The 19,256-nt window shown below is 37.1% G+C and overlaps 1 protein-coding gene across 2 annotated transcripts in view; it reads right to left on the bottom strand.

The window, feature by feature from the left end:
* ATAD2 (ATPase family AAA domain containing 2) overlaps positions 1–18,806 on the bottom strand; it is a 65,405-nt gene extending 46,599 nt beyond the window's left edge. The window contains exons 1-7 of one of the 2 annotated variants that reach the window (XM_061123259.1): positions 18,498–18,806; positions 9,755–9,903; positions 3,847–3,896; positions 2,192–2,357; positions 1,737–1,818; positions 1,370–1,457; positions 386–589 (exon numbers count right to left, since the gene is read on the bottom strand). In XM_061123259.1, the coding sequence (XP_060979242.1) occupies positions 386–589; positions 1,370–1,457; positions 1,737–1,818; positions 2,192–2,357; positions 3,847–3,896; positions 9,755–9,903; positions 18,498–18,665 (907 nt within the window). In that variant the 5' untranslated portion in view covers positions 18,666–18,806. The remainder of the gene's footprint in view (positions 1–385; positions 590–1,369; positions 1,458–1,736; positions 1,819–2,191; positions 2,358–3,846; positions 3,897–9,754; positions 9,904–18,497) is intronic. The other variant, XM_061123258.1, reaches the window with a different exon arrangement.
* Between the last annotated feature and the right edge of the window lie 450 nt (positions 18,807–19,256).

The following is a 19,256-nucleotide window of genomic DNA, read 5'->3' as shown; positions in this document are numbered from 1 at the left end:
CCCAGAGGAATTGGGTGGAGAGGGAGGCGGGAGGGGGGATCGGGATGGGGAATATATGTAACTCCATGGCTGATTCATGTCAATGTACGACAAAACCCACTGAAATGTTGTGCAGTAATTAGCCTCCAACTAAAAATAAATAAATAAATAAACAAACACACACACACACACACACACACACACACACACACACACACACCCCCCAAGGAGGAAAATAAAGAGAAATAACTTCCTACACATCTTGGGTAAGTTATGAAAGACAACAGCCATGAGTATTCTGTAAAATGAAAACCTGAAAAATAAGAATGACAATGGAAAGGCAGTAAAAATAAAGGTAACCTAATTATATCTTCTCCTGGAAAAAACATTAATAGATATGTCTTACTTTCCAATGGAGCCTGATAGTAAACAGTAGCCTTTCTTTGTCTAAGATAGTATCGCTTCTGATTATCTTCTTCAACGTCCTCTTCATCTTCCTCATCATCTTCATCGTCATCATCTTCCTCATCATCATCTTCCTCTTCTTCTTCATCTTCATCTTCACCATCATCATCTTCATCTTCTTGGTCTTCACCCTCTTCAGATGACTCTACAAATTAAGAAACATTTACTTTCAGGCTTCTCATCCAAATGTTAAGTTTTTAACACAGGGGAATAGAAAAGATCCTCCTTTTAAAACTCATTTACTTCTAGATTGTCCAAAGAATCTTTAATTCTGCAACATTAAAGATTGAAGATTTTGAAAAATGAAGTAAAAAACTATAGAATTAAAAATAACTAGAGGAAAGAAAAAAGTAGTTTAGAGAGGCCACTGTCACTAAGTACCAAACTAAAGTTTAAAGTATTACTGCTAATTCATTAATATAATGAACTTCTGTCACTGAGTTACATGACATGTAGTCTACTTAAAGATAATGTAAAATACCCTCAGCAAACATTTAAAACATTTCAGAAAACAAATTTTCATTCAAGAAAGATTCTAAGAAATTGCAGCAGTAAGTCCTAAAGAGAACAGTAAAACCTGGCAAGAGGGTATAGATCAGCGATAGAGCATTTAATGGCAGAATAGTAAAACGTAACTTTAATCAGTTTTTAACTAAAACAGGTAGACATATGTTATCTGTAGATATATTATTATACAAGCAAACCAGTTTCATCTGTTTTAGAGTTGTTTATTTCAAATATATTCCCAACAATACACATTATCCTTTTATCTCCCTTTCACTTTTTTCTCTGACACTATGACCAACTCCCTAATTTATCACAAATTACCATGCATGTTATAGCTTCTGAATAAAAAGACTATATCCTACTAAATAAAAAGCATTGAAATTCAAACCCAGAAGACAGAACAAGAGAAAAGACTAACCGCCACTGCCTTCTTGATTGTCAGTTGTTTCTTCATCAGTTCTTTGAATATCTTTTTGTTTACCTCTTGTGTACATGTTAAGATTCCCCTAAAAATGTTTAAATAAAATCCATTATTGTTTAGTATGTTTATTTAAAGTAAATACAGTAGGACCTTTCAATCTTACTTAAATAATAAAGATATTTCCAGTTATAAACTCTTACCACTCCAGTAATAACTCTAGTGACTGATAAAATAATTGCTGAATAAAATGAATAATTTAACCAAAAAAAAAGGATAGAGGCTACAGAAAAAAGGTTAAACTGGAGACTATGAAATCATCCCCTTAATGGAAAAATATATTTACTTCTTCTGTTTCATTAAATACCTCCAAGTCTTCAAATTCTCTCATTCGCCGTCTACGCTGCTTCTTCATATCATCCATTTTTTGAAGCACAGCTTCAGCAGTGCTTAAAAAAAATGATACAAACATAAGCTAAAATTGTAAAAGAGTAGTATATATATATTTTAAAGAGTAGTATATTTTTAAAAACTTAATTTTTCTTCCATTGTATCCTTCAACTGCTGGAATTTTAAATATCTTTACAAGCACTGATTTACTACTATAAAAATTTTAGCTATTCTTTCTAATATTCTTTCTAATAATTCTATAACTACGAATATAGTTAAATGCACATACAGAATTATTACAAAGTCCTCTAATGATCACTTTCTATTTTACATAAACAGAATGCATTTAATACTCATGCTAGTCAAAATTTAGTCCCCAACTCAAAAATTTTTGTCAGCTAAATCATCTTGATCTAAGTGATTTTTACTTACTTTGTTATAAGTTTGTCAAACAGTACAGACTGGTTCACACTACCATAGCGGCTTCTGATCCTACAACTCCGGCGAACTTCAACATCACCATTCTCTTCATGCAAGTGTTCTGTTTTTTGAACTATGTTTCTAGTTCTCAATGACCGAGTAACTGAAATTGCTTTGTCTTCACAGATGTGTACATAAAAGTAAACAGAAAGATTTGAAATAACAGCATTTATAAAACAATTCTAAAGTCAACAACTGAAGAGCTACACTTTCATGTAACAAAGTTTTAGTTTCTTGAACTTACCCATCTTATGTAAAAATAAACAACATACACCTACCATAAGTCCGATCATACCACTCTCAAGAGAAAACATACATATATAAATAATACAAAAACTTGTATACAGTGTTCGAAGCAGTTTTGTGACAACCCCCCAAATGGAAACAACCCAAAACAAACGTCTATCAAATGACAGACACAAACCAATTGTGAGCAACAACCTAAGTGTCCACCAGGAGGTGAGTGGATAAAGAATATGTGGAGCTGGCAATCTCCTGGTGGTCCAGTGGTTATTACTCCACACTTCTATGGTGAGGGTCTGGGTTCAATCCCCGGGCCTTGGCTGGGGAGCTAAGATTTCACAAGCTGTGTGGCATGTCACTATCCCCACAAAAACAAACCCAAAAAACAAACAAAAATCCCCCACAAAATATGTGGAATATACACACAACAGAACAGTGTTCAGTCATAAGAAACAGGACATCCTGGCATCGGCAGTAACACGGATGGACCTTGAGGGCATTATGCTAAATGAAGTAAGTCAGAGAAAGACAAATACTAAATGACATCACTTATATGTGTGATCTAGGAACAGAGACTAGAATAATGGTTACAAAGGACTGGGTGGGGATTAAGAGAAAGCGGAAGATTGTTGGTCAAAGAATACAAATTTTCAGCCAAAAATGAGGAAGTTCTGGAGCTCTAACGTACAGCAGGCTGATTATAGTTGATAATACTGTACTGGATACTTAAAGTTGCTAAGAGAGTGCAGCTTGAATGTTCTCAGCAATAAGAGAAATGGTAATTATGTGACATAATGCAGGTGTTAGCTAAAACCATGATAATAATCATTTTGTAATATATAAGGATCGAACCAACATTTCTTGTACTCCTTAAATTAACACACTGTTATATATATATCAATTATATTAAAATAAAGCTAAGGAAAAAACTGTGGTATATCCATATGAAATACTACTGAGCAACAGAAAGCAACTCTGTGGATGATTCTCAAAGAAATTATGCTGAGTAAAAGAAGCCAGACAAAAAGAACACATATTGTATAATCCCACTGATATAAAACTCTAGAAAATACAAACTACTCTATAGTGGCAGAAAGCAGATTGGTGGCCACTTAGGAACCCTGGAGCATAGAGGGTATGGAGAGGAGCTGGGGAAGCCAGCAGTGATTATAAAGGGGCTTGAGAAAATTCTGGGAAGTGGTTATCTTTACTACCTTTTCATGGTGATGGTTTGACACACACCTGCATCAAAACCAAACAAACTGTATACTTGAAATATGGACAGTTTATTGTATGTACCTCAGTATGCCTGTAAACAAAAACTCAATGTTTAAGAAACTTTAAATGCCTTTAACATTACTTACCTTCTTTGCACTCTTCTTTTTTTTTATCAGCCTGCTGTCTGGCCAACTGCCTATATTAAAAAATATATTAAATAACTCAAGATAATTGACATAATTTTAAATCCTGTATTTCATAATATTATGAACTAGGACAATGGAAAAATATGTTAATATAAGTTATGGCTAAACAAAGGCTAAGAACCCTGTTGTGAAATTCAATGATATACAGTTGTCCCTCAGTGTGAGGAAGGGATTGGTTCTAGGGTCCCCCGTGGATACCAAAATCCAATGATGTTTAAATCTCTTATAATTTGCATATAACCCATGTCTATCCTCTTGTATACTTTGTCATCTCTAAATTACTTGTAATACCTAATACAGTGTAAATGCTACATAAACAGTTGTTCAGTTCAGTCGCTCAATCATGTCCAACTCTTTGTGACCCCATGGACTGCAGCACACCAGGCTTCCCTGTCTATCACCAACTCCTGGAGCCTGCTCAAACTCATGTCCATTGAGTCAGTGATGCCATCCAACCATCTCATCCTCTGTCATCCCCTTCTCCTCCCGCCTTCAATCTTTCCCAGCATCAGGGTCTTTTCCAAGTAGTCAGTTCTTCCCATCAGGTAGCCAAAGTATTGGAGCTTCAGCATCAGTCCTTCCAATGAATATTCAGGACTGATTTCCTTTAGGATTGACTGGTTTGATCTCCTTGCAGTCCAAGGGACTAGAAAGATCAAGGGAACCTTTCATGCAAAGATGGGCACAATAAAGGACAGAAATGGTATGGACCTAACAGAAGCAGAAAATATTAAGAAGAGGTGGCAACAATACAGAGAAACTATACAAAAGATTCCAATGACCCAGATAACCATGATAGTGTGATCACTCACCTAGAGCCAGACATCCTAAAATGCAAAGTCAAGTGGGCCTTAGGAAGCATCACTACGAACAAAGCTAGTGGAGGTAATGGAATTCCAGTTGAGCTATTTCAAATCCTGAAAGATGATGCTGTGAAAGTGCTGCACTCAATATGCCAGCAAATTTGGAAAACTCAGCAGTGGCCACAGGACTGGAAAAGGTCAGTTTTCATTCAAATCCCAAAGAAAGCCAATGCCAAAGAATGTTCAAACTACTGCACAATTGAAATCATCTCACAAACTAGCAAAGTAATGCTCAAAATTCTCCAAGCGAGGCTTCAACAGTTTGTGAACCGAGAACTTCCAGATGTTCAAGCTGGATTTAGAAACGGCAGAGGAACCAGAGATCAAATTGCCAACACCCACTGGCTCAAAAAAAAAACAAGAGTTCCAGAAAAGCATCTCCTTCTGCTTTACTGACCACATGAAAGCCTTTGTGTGGATCAGAACAAAGTGCTGTTAGTGAGTGGTAAATTCAAGTTTTGCTTTTTGGAACTTTCTGGAATTTTTGGTTGGAAAATATTTTTGATCCATGGTTGACTGAAACTGCACATGCAGAATCAGTGGACACAGAGGGTCAACTGTATGCATTAAGTCTTAGCTAAACAGAATTAATCAAATCATAGTATCTTACTTAAAACATGAAATGAAATCCTTATCCTAGGTATTTAGGTATAACTGAACTGAGTAGTGGGCAAAGAGAAGACAAGGTGTTTTATACAAGAATATAGTAGTCCCACATCCTTGAGGACCTATGAACACATCATAGAAATTAGTGACATGCTAACTTCCCTCTAAGAACATGTGGTGGCTACAGTCATCACACGACATGCATTATCATTCACAGGTAGAAACAGTAACATTTGTGAATCAGATATCCCATCTACAAACTGACATACAGAATCTGCTGGATTGAAAAGAACATCTTCCAAAGGCTTTTTAAAAAAGTATCTTCCTCTCATTTTCCCCTAAACCCAATGAAGGAAACAAAGCAGTATGTCTCATTCACTTACTTTTAGGGATTCAATTTTCCATACCTGATAGGCTATATATTCCCTGACAGATCAGTTGGTAAAGAATCCGCCTGTAAGGTAGGAGACCCCAGTTCATTTCCTGGGTCAGGAAGATCCCCTGGAGAAGGGAAAGGTTACCCACTCTAGTATTCTGGCCTAGAGAATTCTATGGACTGTATAGTCCAGGGGTTGCAAAGAGTCAGATGGGACAGTGCAACTTTCACTTTCATTAATCAACCTATAAATCAAGCTATTTGCAAGTGGGCTGGTTATACCCATGGAATTTCAAATGTGACACTTTAAAACGAAACCATCTTATTCTAAACCATCTATCCGGCTAACTCGTGCATATCTTCATAACAATGTAAGTCATCATTACACTTCCTTAACTCTTTTGGAACACTTGTTAAGAATGAAGAACAAAAAGAAACACTTTACAGCAATCCATTTACAGATCAAGGGCTTGTTTGTTGACAGGTTCATGTAGTTTCCTCATAGAAGAGCCTCTCTCTCCATATCATGTAGGTCTACACTTCTACAAACAAGGCCCCCTACTAGATGCTAGGGATACAAAGACTAAAGCAGTGTCTTTTTTCTTTTTTTGTCTGTAGGGGAAGGGAAGTAATTTCCTACTTGCAGGGGTTGCTATACCTTTTTTTACACAGTTAGATAATAAATATTTTTGGCTTGTTAGCTGTACAGTTTCTGTTATAACTACTCATACAACTCTAATATTGAAGTAGGAATGCAGCCCTAGACAGAATGAATGGGCATGGCTGTGTTCCAATGAAACTATTTACAAAAACAGGTGTCTGGACTTTTGGCAACTCCTGAGAATATGATGAAAGCTATGGGTCTTTTCTCCCTAGAAAACTGCACACAGACATCTAAGTTTAAACATTATTTCAGAGTTTTCATATGCCGCCTGAAAAAACACTATTAGTGGACCGTAGTTAAGAAGTTTAGGACCAAACAAATATATAGTCTTCCCTCAAGCCATAGTTACTCAAATCTTTCTGTATTATTCTAACCTTGGTTCCCTGGTCTTTGAGTCCCAAATCAACAGTTTGGCAGTTCAACATTAAAACAGAGACCATTCAAGCCAACAGTTCACTTCAAGGCATATACCCCAAAACCAAAACTCTATGTCCACACAAATATCTGTACACCAGTGTTCATATCATTCAAAATAACCCAAAAGGGTAAATAATTCAGATGTTCATCAACCAATGAGTGGATAAACAAAATTTCATATAACGAAATCTTATTTGACAATAAAATGAAGTGCTGATAGACACTACAATATAGATAAACCTTCAAAACACTGTATCAACTAAAAGAAGCCAGACACAAAAGGTCATTGTATGATTCTGCTTGTATAAAATGTCCAAAATAGGCAAATAGATAGAAAGTAGATTTAGAAATCTAAATAGAGATAAAAAGTAGATCTGCAGTTCCCAAGGGGCTGGGGATGGAGGGATAATGGGCACTGGGTTTCTAAAAACTGGGTTTTTAGGGTGAAGAAAATGACTTGAAATTAGATAGCAGCAACACTTGCACAATACCACTAAATATTCTAAAACCACTGAATTACACGTAAAAATCATGGATTTTATGGTATGTAAATTATATTTTAATGGTTATTTTAAAATAATAAAAAGACAGGAATTCAATATATTTGAGGAAGATTCTAATTTAAAAATACCAAGCCACTCATCTTTAAATCAAAATTAAAACAGCATTTATTTTAATACATTCCTTTAATACCGAGCACAATGTTTCACAAACCTGAGTAACATACAGAGCCTTATAACGATTTTGAGGATTTCCTATATTAAATTTTTTATGATTATGTACAAGCCAAACTAGATATAAATTCATTTAAGTTTTATACAAATAAAACTATAAAAGCAACCATCGACAAAAATATTAACAGAATACACTGGAGGTTTCCTGACACAAATTCTATTTGCTGTGTGAATGTAATTCAGATTGCTATGGGTTTCTCTTGAGTTGAGCACGTTACCTATCATGCTTGTTTTGTATCTGGATGACTCGATTCATCCTCTTCTATTATCCAAAGGGCTCCAAACTTTCATCTGAACAGCATGTTATGATATCACATCACATAGCTTTCTCTTGGAAGCAGATGCATCGTTTATGTATCAAGATCAGACTGGGTTCTTATCTCATGACCCTGAGATAACTAAAGCAGTACTACTTGGTGCCAATTGTAAGCATAAATGTAGAGCCTGAAATTTTATGGCTGTTATCTAAAAGGCAGCAAGTTGGATGATTTAGAACTTTTTTTTTCTTCAGATCATGAAAGAAATCTTTAAATTCTCATTGAGAATTTATGGATTCTCCCCTCCCAACTTTAAGAAGACAAGTTTTAGAAATAATGGGATAACTTGTGTTTCACTGATTCTAAAAATTGTAAAACTCCCCCCATTTATACATCCCAAAACTGGGATGTATATTATAACTGATGGCACATCACAGTTTTAATTTTCAGTGTTTTTTCCTTTCTTACTGTCTCATAAAATAATGTTGCATGTTTCAATTGTTGCTACCTTGGATTCCATGAAATATAGTAGTAGGTGTTGCATGAATGTGCTCAGTCATGTCCAACTCTTTGTGACCCCATGGACTGTAGGCCACCAGGCTCTTCTGTCCATGGAATTTTCCAGGCAAGAATACTGGAGTGGGTTACCATTTCTTTCTTCAATTCCATGAACAGTAGATGAAATAAGCGGCAGATTTAAATATATATAATAATAGACCAAGTAAATAATTTAAAAAATAACAGTAACAAAGAAACAAACTTAAAAGGGCACAACCTCACTTATCTGGAGAGTCTGTTACACAATATAAGAATAAAAAAATTCTACTTGAGAGTAAGCGGGCTTACATTCTTTATGAGAAGAATTAATGTAAAAATAATTATTTCATCAAAACAAATTTTATTCTAATTGGCACCCTCCCATTTGTATTAAGCCCACCAAAATGGGGAGAAAAGTGAAGGTTCTGAGCTAATTAAAGTTAGATTTAAATTTTCCCTGGGCCAAGTAAACCCAAGCTCCATGAAATACATACTTCCTAATTCATTGAAACTAATTCCTTGACTATTAAAATGGGATTCATTGTAAAAATAATTAGCCTCCAACTAATAAAAATAAATGGAAAAATAAATAAATAAAATGGGATTCATGCTATCTACCTCAGGGTTCTTGAGAAATGAAATTTAAATATGTATAAAGCCACCTAGTCCCACAGAACAAATCAAAAACCAAAAACAAAAAGAAAACATGTTCTGCCTCCTTTGTGAAGACAGTTTAGAAGCATACCAATAGAGATATTCATAAATGACTTTCAATTGATGAAAAACTTGATAGCTATCAGAAATACAAATACTATCTTGAATAAAAGCTTTTTATACATGTTTCCCAGGTGGCGCTAGAGGTAAAGAACCTGCCTGCCAATGCAGGAGTTGAAAGAGATCAGGTGTAATCCCTGGGTTGGGAAGATCCCTTGGAGGAGGGCATGGAAACCCACTCCAGTATTCTTGTTTGGAGAATCCCATGGACAAAAGAGCCTGGTGGGCTATAGTCCAAAGGATCATAAAGAGTCGGATGTGACTGAAGCAACTTAGCATGCAAAGCATAGGCTCTGAAGCAGAAGCATATGTCATAAGCAAGTTACAGTCATAAAGTCTCTTGAGATTACTCAAGTACCCAGAACTGATCCTGTATCAACCAACCTTGTCAGCTGCACTCACACACATAATAGATACTGCCTTTGAATAAGAAAATAACAAACCTAGTACATATTAAATTTTTAATTCAATAATATTCATTTAGTACAATTTCATTTCAAATAAACTTCATTTTATAACTTGAACTCTTGATCAGTTAAGAACACACTTAAAATTAAATGCAAATTCTAAATTAATACTTTAAAACTATTTTGAATTAACATTCAAGCATCTTATATTACCTTGTAAAATGTCTGCCATTAGCATGTTTCTCCGTTATCATCGTATTCTTATCAAAACTAGAATCTGAAGAATTCTGTGCATTTTTTCTCAAGGACCTTAAAGTACGTGTCTGGTGGTAGGTTTCAACTTCCTTAACTGTAGACCCATCCTTCAAAAAAAATTTAAAAAGCCATTTAAGTTTTTCTTCAGTCAAATATCCCAGTTAAACTCCTAAGACTTCTCTCTGATTAAAAAGTTTGTAACAACTGCTTTTGATACAGTATTATTTTTGCATCTCTGCAAGAAAACTAAAATAGTTAATATCTAGAATAATCATTTTATGATAAACAAGTATGAGTAATGTCTATATGATGGCTAATATAAGATTTATTAATGGTTTATAGTTCTATTTCATAACAAGCAATCTAGAGTGAAATTTTCTACCACTGATAAAAAGTTGTAATAGTTCATAACAGTAAGTACTCCTCTTTTTTAAGGCTACAGAAATTAGAAAGATACACTCACAAACCATGGAACCACTGGCGGCAACTTTAAAATAACTAGACAATCAGAACTGCAATTTTGGCTTCAGTGACAAAAAGGAGTCATTACTATCTCACACAGTTTCAGTCAGATAATGTAAAAATAAATTAAAGACTGTTTACATATGTTGGTTGTTCAGTTATTAAGTCGTGTCTGACTCTTTATGACCCCATGGACCCTCCAGGCTCCTCTATCCATGAGGTTCTCCAGACAAGAATACTGGAGTGGGCTGCCATTTCTTTCTCCATTAAATACGCTAATTTCTTGTAAAAAACCATAGAGCTCCACGTAACTTTGTTTTTGCTCAATACTCTCTAAGTTAGTGGGTTGGCTTTATAAGCTACAGAGGTTCTGTCATAAAGTGTTCAAGATTTCATACACGCCTCTTAGAAATCACATACAAGTGTTTTCACATTAGAAGAGAAGCTAACTTCCCTCTAAGAACATGTGGTGGCTACAGTCTATAATCCTAACTCTATAATCCTAAACTTTACTACTCTAAAAATTTATAATTTTAGAAAAACAGGCATTTCTTTTTTAAATGAAACATCATTCCCCCGATGCTGCTTCGGCTGGCTTTACCTGGTCGTTTCATTATGTTTTATTAGGATATTTTGTCATTTAATTTTGTTTCAGGAAGAATATGACTGGCTCACAAGTAAGAATATTTATATCATAAGGACCTGTGTAAGAAACTGACATGCTCTTAGAGGCATGAGAGGACAAGTTAAAAAAAATTAAGTTCTTCATAAGATATTAAATGATATGCCTCAGTTACACACTTTTATCAATGTGCCTATATTTCAAGATGTTTGAAAAAAGAACACCTATACATTTAGATAAGTGCATTATTTTTAAAATGAATACCTACACCTTATATGGATGTGGTATAACATAAGACTCCAAAAAAATTGTTTAAGGGTATCTATTTTCAGTTTCTCAACTTCCACATGTACTTTTTCTTAAAATGGATCTAAGAAGACATCCTAACACAAGGCATCCTCTTAAATTCACCTTTCTCCCATTTTACAAAAGAAAATAGTATCTCTCACTCATTCTGAATCTTACTATTATGGGCTGCTTCAAGGCATTAAAAATCTTTGAAGAGCCAAACAAAGAAAAACACTAATGTAGGTGTTAAGAAAATGAATGACTATGCTAGGCAACAAATCCTTTCCTTTGTTAGATGATTCCCAATTCTTCGCTTTTAACAAAATTGAAAGGAGACCTAATCAAGCTAAGAGACCATTAAAAATGTTTGGCAAGTGATTTTCTGCACATAAGCCAGAAACAGAGTGGCACTGCTAACAAAACTCCTTTCATTACTATCTATTTATTTATATGAACAATGTTTCTCAGCACTTACCTTTACAATTAAACAAGATGCCAAAACACTGTCCTCAACAATAAATAAGATTTAGCCACAGATACATAAGCTAACTGGGTGGGTAGGGAGACTTCAACCTACCCTAATAAAATCCTAATTTTTTAATGAAATCCTAATAAAAAATTACTTCCTATGTTCAGTCATTTTAATCAAAATATTTTTTGTTGTTTTGATCAGTTGAGTATTAATAATTATGATAATTCAATACACAAAAATTTTATTTCTTGGAGCTCCGTCATGGAAAAGTGGAAAAAATCCAAATTTTGTTTTTATAAGTGTGAAAGGATAATTAACAAATGACTTTCAAGCATGAAAACATATCAAGATAAAATGCTGTTGGTTAAGTGGATGGGAAATAAAAATTAAAAAAGAAAAGAATCAAGGTAAAATTTCTGGCTGTTAAAAGAGCTTATTTATGTGTTAACTTTTAATGTTTCAAGACAGGTATCAAATAACTATGATTTTTAGATTCCAGGGGTTACTTATAAAAGTGTGATGTAATAGTTTTATTTTTTAATGTCAACTTTAAAAAAATGACAGAAATTATCTCCTTTTAACTATTTAAACTGGTGTGGGGGATGGGGAGGACCTTAGATGGCAGCTTAAAAATATAAGAGATTATAAAGCTAAAAAAATTTAAAAACTCAGAAGAAAACATACAGAAAACTTTCATGATATTGGATTTGGCAACAATTTCTTAGGACACCAAAAGCACAGACAATGAAAGAAAAAGGTAAGTTGGACTTCATCAAAATTAAAAAACTTTTTTACGAAGGACATTATCAATAAAGTAAAATGGAAACCCCTGGAACTGGAGAACGTATCTGCAAATCATGACAATGAGAAAGGACTGATACCCACAATATATAAAGAAATTCTGTACTGTCACAACAACAAAAAGTTAAAAACAGGCAAAGGACTTGAATGGACATTTCTTCAAAGAATATACACAAACAGCCCATGTACACATGAAAAGATGCTCAACGTAACTAGTCATAAGGAAATGGAAATCAAACTCAATGAGGGATCACACTAATTAGGAAGGCTATTACCAGGAAAAAAAAAAAAAGAGACAGAGAGACAAAGTAAGCACTGGCAAGAAAGTGAAGAAACTGGAACCCCTGTGTATACTGTGGAAACTCATACGGCAATTCTTCAAAAAAAATTAAACACAGAATTACCACATCATCCAGCAATGCTGCCTTTGGGCAAATCCTCAAAAAAAGTGAAAGCAGGGGCCTGAAGAGATATCTGAATGCTCCTGTCCATAGCAGCATATTCACAATAGCCAAACAGTCAAAGCAGAGTTCATCAACAAGTGAATGGATTAAAACGATAGGGAAAAAAAAAACAAAAAACAATAGCTAGTACACACAATGAAATATTATACAGTCAAAAACAAAGGAAATTTTAACACATTGAAATAACACGAATGAATCCTCTATGCTAAGTGAAATAAGTGAGTCACAAAAGAACAAATATTGTAGGTTTCTTCTTATGCGACTCCTTGCCAGGGGCTCAGAAGAGGGAAAATGGAGAGTTAAGAGTGTGTGTGTGTATTTTCTGTCCACTTGGGCGGGATCTCGGTTCTCTGACCAGGAATTCAACCTGGGCCACTGCAGTGAAAGCGCTGAGTTCAAACCACTGGACCACCAGGAAATTCCAGGGAGGGTTAGTACTAAGTACAGAGTTTGTTTTGGAAGATGAAAAATTCTGAAGATAAGAGAGTGGTGATGGGTTACTGAATAATGTTACTGTACTTAATGTTACAAAACTATATACTTAAAATGGCTAAAATGATAAATTTTGTTATTTATATTTTATTACAATAAAAAAAAGTAAATGTCACCATATTCCTGGGAATAAAAAAAAAAAAAAAGGTTTATTTCTACAGAAAAAAAGCAGGGGAGTGCTAAATACTGGGAAAAAAAGATTTCCTGAGAAACTCAGAAGACTTAACCTTTAAGCGGTCTAAGTGAATCTGTGATTTGCAGAAATTGGCTTAGTTCATCGTCCCTAAGTACTAAGCATCAAGAAAGGCTCTCCTTAACAGCATGGAGAAAAAAACAAAACAAGTGTTTTGAGAATCATCTGTACCCGGGCATACACTGGGGAATTTAAAAGTAAAACTTTCAAAAATGTTCTTTATAAAAGCAATATAAAAATAAAAGTACTATGTGCCCATTACAAATGGGAAAATTAAGAAATATACAACAATAAAACTATCACCCTCAATTTCAGTTATCCACAGATAGAAATGGGTTAACCTTTGGATACACAAACCATTCTTTTCCTATGCATACACATTCACACAATTTTAAAATTGAGCTAATATTATTTATGCTTTGTAACTTTTTTCTAGTGATACGATCATTTTCCCAAGTCATGAAGTATTATTCTAAAAATCTTTTTAGATGAATGAATAGTAATCCAGCCATTACATGAATCTATTTAACAAAATGCATAATAGTTACTTTACAGGGGAAACCTGGCACACAGCAAGTGCTATATACCTTGTAGCTATCAGTATTATAATCTTTTAACTGGTCTTCCAAACTCCCAGATTTGTTGTCTATACCTCATCTTAAACACTATCTTATCAGATCCCTGACCTAAAAGTTGCAACTTCTAAGCCTAAAATCAAGAGCCAGCCCAAAACTGATAAAAATGGACTATCTATTATTGTCACAAAACAAGTATACTCTCTCAAATGCAGAGTAGTCAATGCCAGGGAGTAACATTCACCACATGTCAAAATCTATCCATGCTTCGAGATACTTCACTGAGTTGTGCATTTTCCGTTATGTTGTGATATGCTTCAAGTTTTAAGAAATCTCCCATGGGTTGCATATATCAGTGTCAAGTTTGGGTTATCTTTCCAGACTTCTAAATAAATGTACAATTAAAAAAACAACAACAACCAAGTACCTTCTACATACTACAGTGTGTTTATTTTACCTAATAACATACAGAATAAAATGTACACAACCTAACCCTACTGCCCATCCTTAAATGTCTCTTCAGCATGAGAAATAATCCTAACTTTAATGAATTGAAGAGACTCAGATCTGTGAAAGCCCAGAAGGACAATGGCTAGCCTGACTCCAAAAGAAAGGGGCATCCAAACTTATAGTTTAAGAAAATAAAATTTAAAAAAAAAAAAACAGATTTAAAACAACAACAAAATATTTTCCAGGAACCCATACAGGTCAGGGGGAAAAAAATCCTTAAGCCCAGTTGAGTGAGATCATAAAAGCAAAATGTGGTTAATAGGTAACTTTATCTTTAGAACCTGAAATGTCAACCTCCAAGCTCAGATGAAGAAAAATATAAGTTAACGAATATGAATAAATCCAACTATCTTCATGAAAAAAAAGAAGAAAAAAATCCAACTATCTTCAAAAAGAAATCTACTCCAAGAAATGCTCTGTCAGTAAAAGCATGAATGAGACTAAGAAATACTCAGGTACAATGAGAGTGGATCAAGGAAGTTTCTGAATTGCATGACTGATGTAAAAAGCAAGCTATAATCAAATCAAATCAAATCCATTGAATGTAAAGTCCTATAATTAGAAAATATTTCAATCACAAGGGTATGTTTCATTTTTTTGTATTGGTGAACTTCCTCAGCATGAACTTCCTCAAGACCCAATCCCATGCTCACTAAATAACCATCTGGTTACAATCTATCCTACCAAGGAATACTATGTTTCAAAAAGCTGTAATAATCCCTACTGGAAATCCTAGCCTGGAGAAAAGATCTTTTCTACCCTATGATAACCAGCCTAATTGCTAACTGCTCAAATACCACATACCACTGATACTGCAAGATAATCAACAACAAAATATTTATTGTGCACCTAATATGCTCTAGGTTCTAGGAGTATATACTGCTGAGCAAAAGTTCAAAATCCAAATCCCTATGGAGTTCCATTCTGATTTGGGGAGAGAAAAGAATATTTTAAAAGTAGGAAATTATACAATATTTAGAAGGTGGTAAGAGCTAGGGAACATACAACAGAGCAGAGCGGCCTGACAATGAGCAGTTTGCAATTTTCAGGAGGGTTGTTAGGACAAGGTAGTTAGCAAACACTTCAAACAGGCTACTTCATCCAGGTTCTACGTGGGACTCGCAGCTCTACTTCTTCACATAAAGGTGAACTGAGCAAGTTATTTAAAGTCTGTGCCGCAGTCCTCTTCCCTGTTAAACAAGGATGCCTATCTTATAAAGTTATGAGGAGTGAGTTAATATTTGCAAGATTCTTGGAACACGTTAAGCACTGAGTTCTGAGTTGTTGTTGCTTTTAATTTTAAAAAATGTAAAAGGTAAAGGAACATCTGATACAGATATCCAGGGAAAGAGCATTCCCAACCCAAGGCAGAGCAAGTGCAAAGGCTCTGGGATTCAATGAGCAGCTAGGCCAAAGTGGCTGGAATAGACTGGGTTTTTCAAAAGGAAGAATGGAAGAGGATGTCATCATAAAGGGAAGTGGGCAAGGATGTATATAGGGCTGCTTCTCAACTTTTATTCTATTTAGATAGGGATTTTTGAGCAGTGATAAACTGTTACGACTTTTAAAAAGATCCCTCTGTAAGCTATACTGAGAACTCAAACTTTCAAGGGAGGAGGGCATTATATGTAAGGATGGCAAATAGGGAGGCTAGTCAAGAATCAATGTTAATAACCCATGGGAATTCACTGGTGGTGCAGCGGTTAGGACTCTGTGCCAAGGCCTAGTTTCAATCCCTGGTTCTAAGATGCCACAAGCCACCCAATGTGACCAAAAAAAAAAAAAAAATCTATTTTAATAATCCAGGCAAGAGATAACAGCTTGAATCAGCAAGGCAACACTAGAGCAGTTGAGAAGTCGTCAGATTCTGAATATATTCTGAAAGTGAAGCCAACAGAATTTGCTAATATGAACTGAGAGAAGAGTAAAGGATGACTCTAAGGTTTTCAGCCTGAGAAACTTCAAAGGAAAAAAAGTGCCCATTAAAGTTGATTGAGATCTTAACAGCTGACAATAACTGAGCCCTATGTATCAGCCAAGTGTCCAGGTAATCACCTTACATGCACGATCACATTTAATTCTCATTATCCATGTGGTGGGTTTCACTCCCTTTCAAAAAGTACAGAAACCTGCTGATATTGGTAAGCTGATGGTAAGCTGATTGGTAAACAAAGAACATTTTTAAAAAATTAACTTCTTAATTGCTGAAGTATAGTTGATTTACAGCGTTGTGTTAATTACTGCTGCAAAGTGACTCAGTTATACATAAACATACACATTCTTCTTCATATTATTTTCCATTATGGTTTATCACAGGAAGAACTAACAGTTGTTTTAAGAGCCTATATTACTTAACCACTACTCAATACATCATTATGGTCATAGGAACTGGCACTGTCCTGAAGATAATAAACACTCAATATTTACTGCAATTAATTAGTTCTTCTGAACAAAGGTTAGTAAGTCAAGTGACCAAGTTCATTGAAGAAGTGTCCAGCATCCCTAGATCTCTAACAACTTCAGCCTGTGACTGGGAAACATATCCTGAAGGTCAGGAAATTGTTTGGTTTTTCAATTCAGAATCACAATGTCAGAGACTGAATGGGCTCTTTCATTCCCCTCGGTTAAGAAATAACTCTGATGAGGCCTCTACAAGAGATTCTGATAATTTCATATCGCGATCTCTCCCTTACCTGTGTTTTTCACTCTCTCCCACCGTACACACTTCGCCTCAGCTTCAGTCTGACTTACCAGTTCTAACCCTATTTCCCATCCTGTTTTTCCTACCCCCATGACTACCCTTCGCTTCAGCAGAACTAGATTACTTCCTGCTGCCTTAACTTTGCTATGTACTGTTGCTTCCTCAATTACTCTTAACATTTTGTGAACGCGGTCTCCTCCATCTGTGTCTCTTTCAGCAGCTGGGGGTGGCGGAGGGAAGGTGGAGGGACTCTCTCCCTCGGACTTAATTAAATCTACCAATCAAACATCCCATCTGTACATCAGACCTAGGAGAAGAACTTCTTTCAAGACTATACTGCTCCAGCTCCATGGCAACCTACAGACCTTGTTTATAGCTGTTTAACATGAAAATAAGGGAAAGGGAACCGGTTGTGGAAGCGGAAGATCCAAGTTCCAACTTTCGATCTACCACTTCTCGAGTCCGTTTTTTCCATCGGTAAGATACGTAAGTATCCATTCTCATGGTGCTGTTATGAGGCTTAAGTGAAGAAGACGTAAATGAAACGTCGCTCTCCATCCCTCCACGTTATGCAACCTGGTGTTATTCACGGTGTTCGGAGTAACGAACTTCTCTGGATCGTAAACGCAGGTCAGGGAACCTGAGTCACAATCTTTCTATCCCCTCGCAGCTCCTAAGACACTCGTTATGCACACAAGTAAGCGCTCGGTAAACGCGCGTGGCTCGCGATCGCTGCGAACCTAGGGCGGCAGCCTGGGCCATCGGTCCCCGAGGTGTGCGAGGTGGGGGGTGGGGCAAGCCGCTAACCAAGGTGGGGCCCCGATCTGCACTTCGGTTGCTGAGACCTCCCGTTTCCCCTTGAGTCAAATCAGGTTAACACACCCTCCCAACAGTCAGCTCTTCTCTCCACCCGACCCACACACCCCTTCGGGCTCCGATCCTGAGAAGCCTTCCATTTTACGCGTCCTTGACAAATACTTCTCCCAACCTACCACCCCCTCCTCTGCCCCACCGCCAGCCAACTGTCACTCGGATCCCACCGCCCACCCCCATCTCCCAAGGCCCTGCCGGGCAGCGGGCAGCGGACAGTCCCCCAGGCCCGGCCCCAGGCCCGTACTCACGCCCGCGGCGGCCGCGGTGACGGCAGACTGCTCAGCGGCGCCGGCCGAGCGGAGCCGCCTCCGGCCGATCTGCTCCAAACTGAGAAATTCGCTGGACAGGTCCAGAGAGTCCGTGGCCGAGGCGGCGGGGTGGCTCTGCAGTTCTAGGCTGCTGCGAAGGACCACCATCTTCTCTCCCTTCTCGCCCAGCCGTCCGCGGCGGGAGACGGACCAGACTTCGGGCAACAGCCGCTCACGCGCTTCCGCGCTCCGAATTCTGGCGCCACTCGCGCCTCGCCGCCGGCCGCAGCGCGCGCGCCCGGAATCCCTCCGCCACCAGTCCCGCCCACGCCGCCACCCCTGCTACGGCCGGCTCGAAACTTTCCTTTCCGTAGCGCGGAGGGCTTTGGGCCGAATTTGAGCAGGACCCACACCGACGGTATCAGGGACCCGAGGCGATGGTGACAGGAGACTGTTCACTCCTTTTTCTTAGATAATTTCGGCTCGCTGAGCTCTGCGGAGGGACACTGCGGGTAGCGAAGCGACATTCTGTTTGGAATTTTGGCGCGTGGACGCCGGCGGGGGAGGGGGGGAGGGAAAGGGAGGCTCCCGGCCTTTCTGATTGGCTGGCGGGGCCTGGTGGCCCCTCCCCGCCCCTCCCGACACCCGCCCTCCGCTTCCCGCCACGCGGGATTCAAATGGAAAATGCGGAGTCCTTGACTGGGGCGGGAGAATGCACTTGACTTTGGCAGGTTTTGACTTTGCTTCTTAAGGACTCTT

The sequence above is a fragment of the Dama dama genome, chromosome 21 (assembly GCF_033118175.1).
Source record: "Dama dama isolate Ldn47 chromosome 21, ASM3311817v1, whole genome shotgun sequence".
Classification (NCBI taxonomy): domain Eukaryota; kingdom Metazoa; phylum Chordata; class Mammalia; order Artiodactyla; family Cervidae; genus Dama; species Dama dama.
The sequence above is the reverse complement of the archived record's forward strand: the minus strand, read 5'-3'. Positions and strand labels throughout refer to the sequence as shown.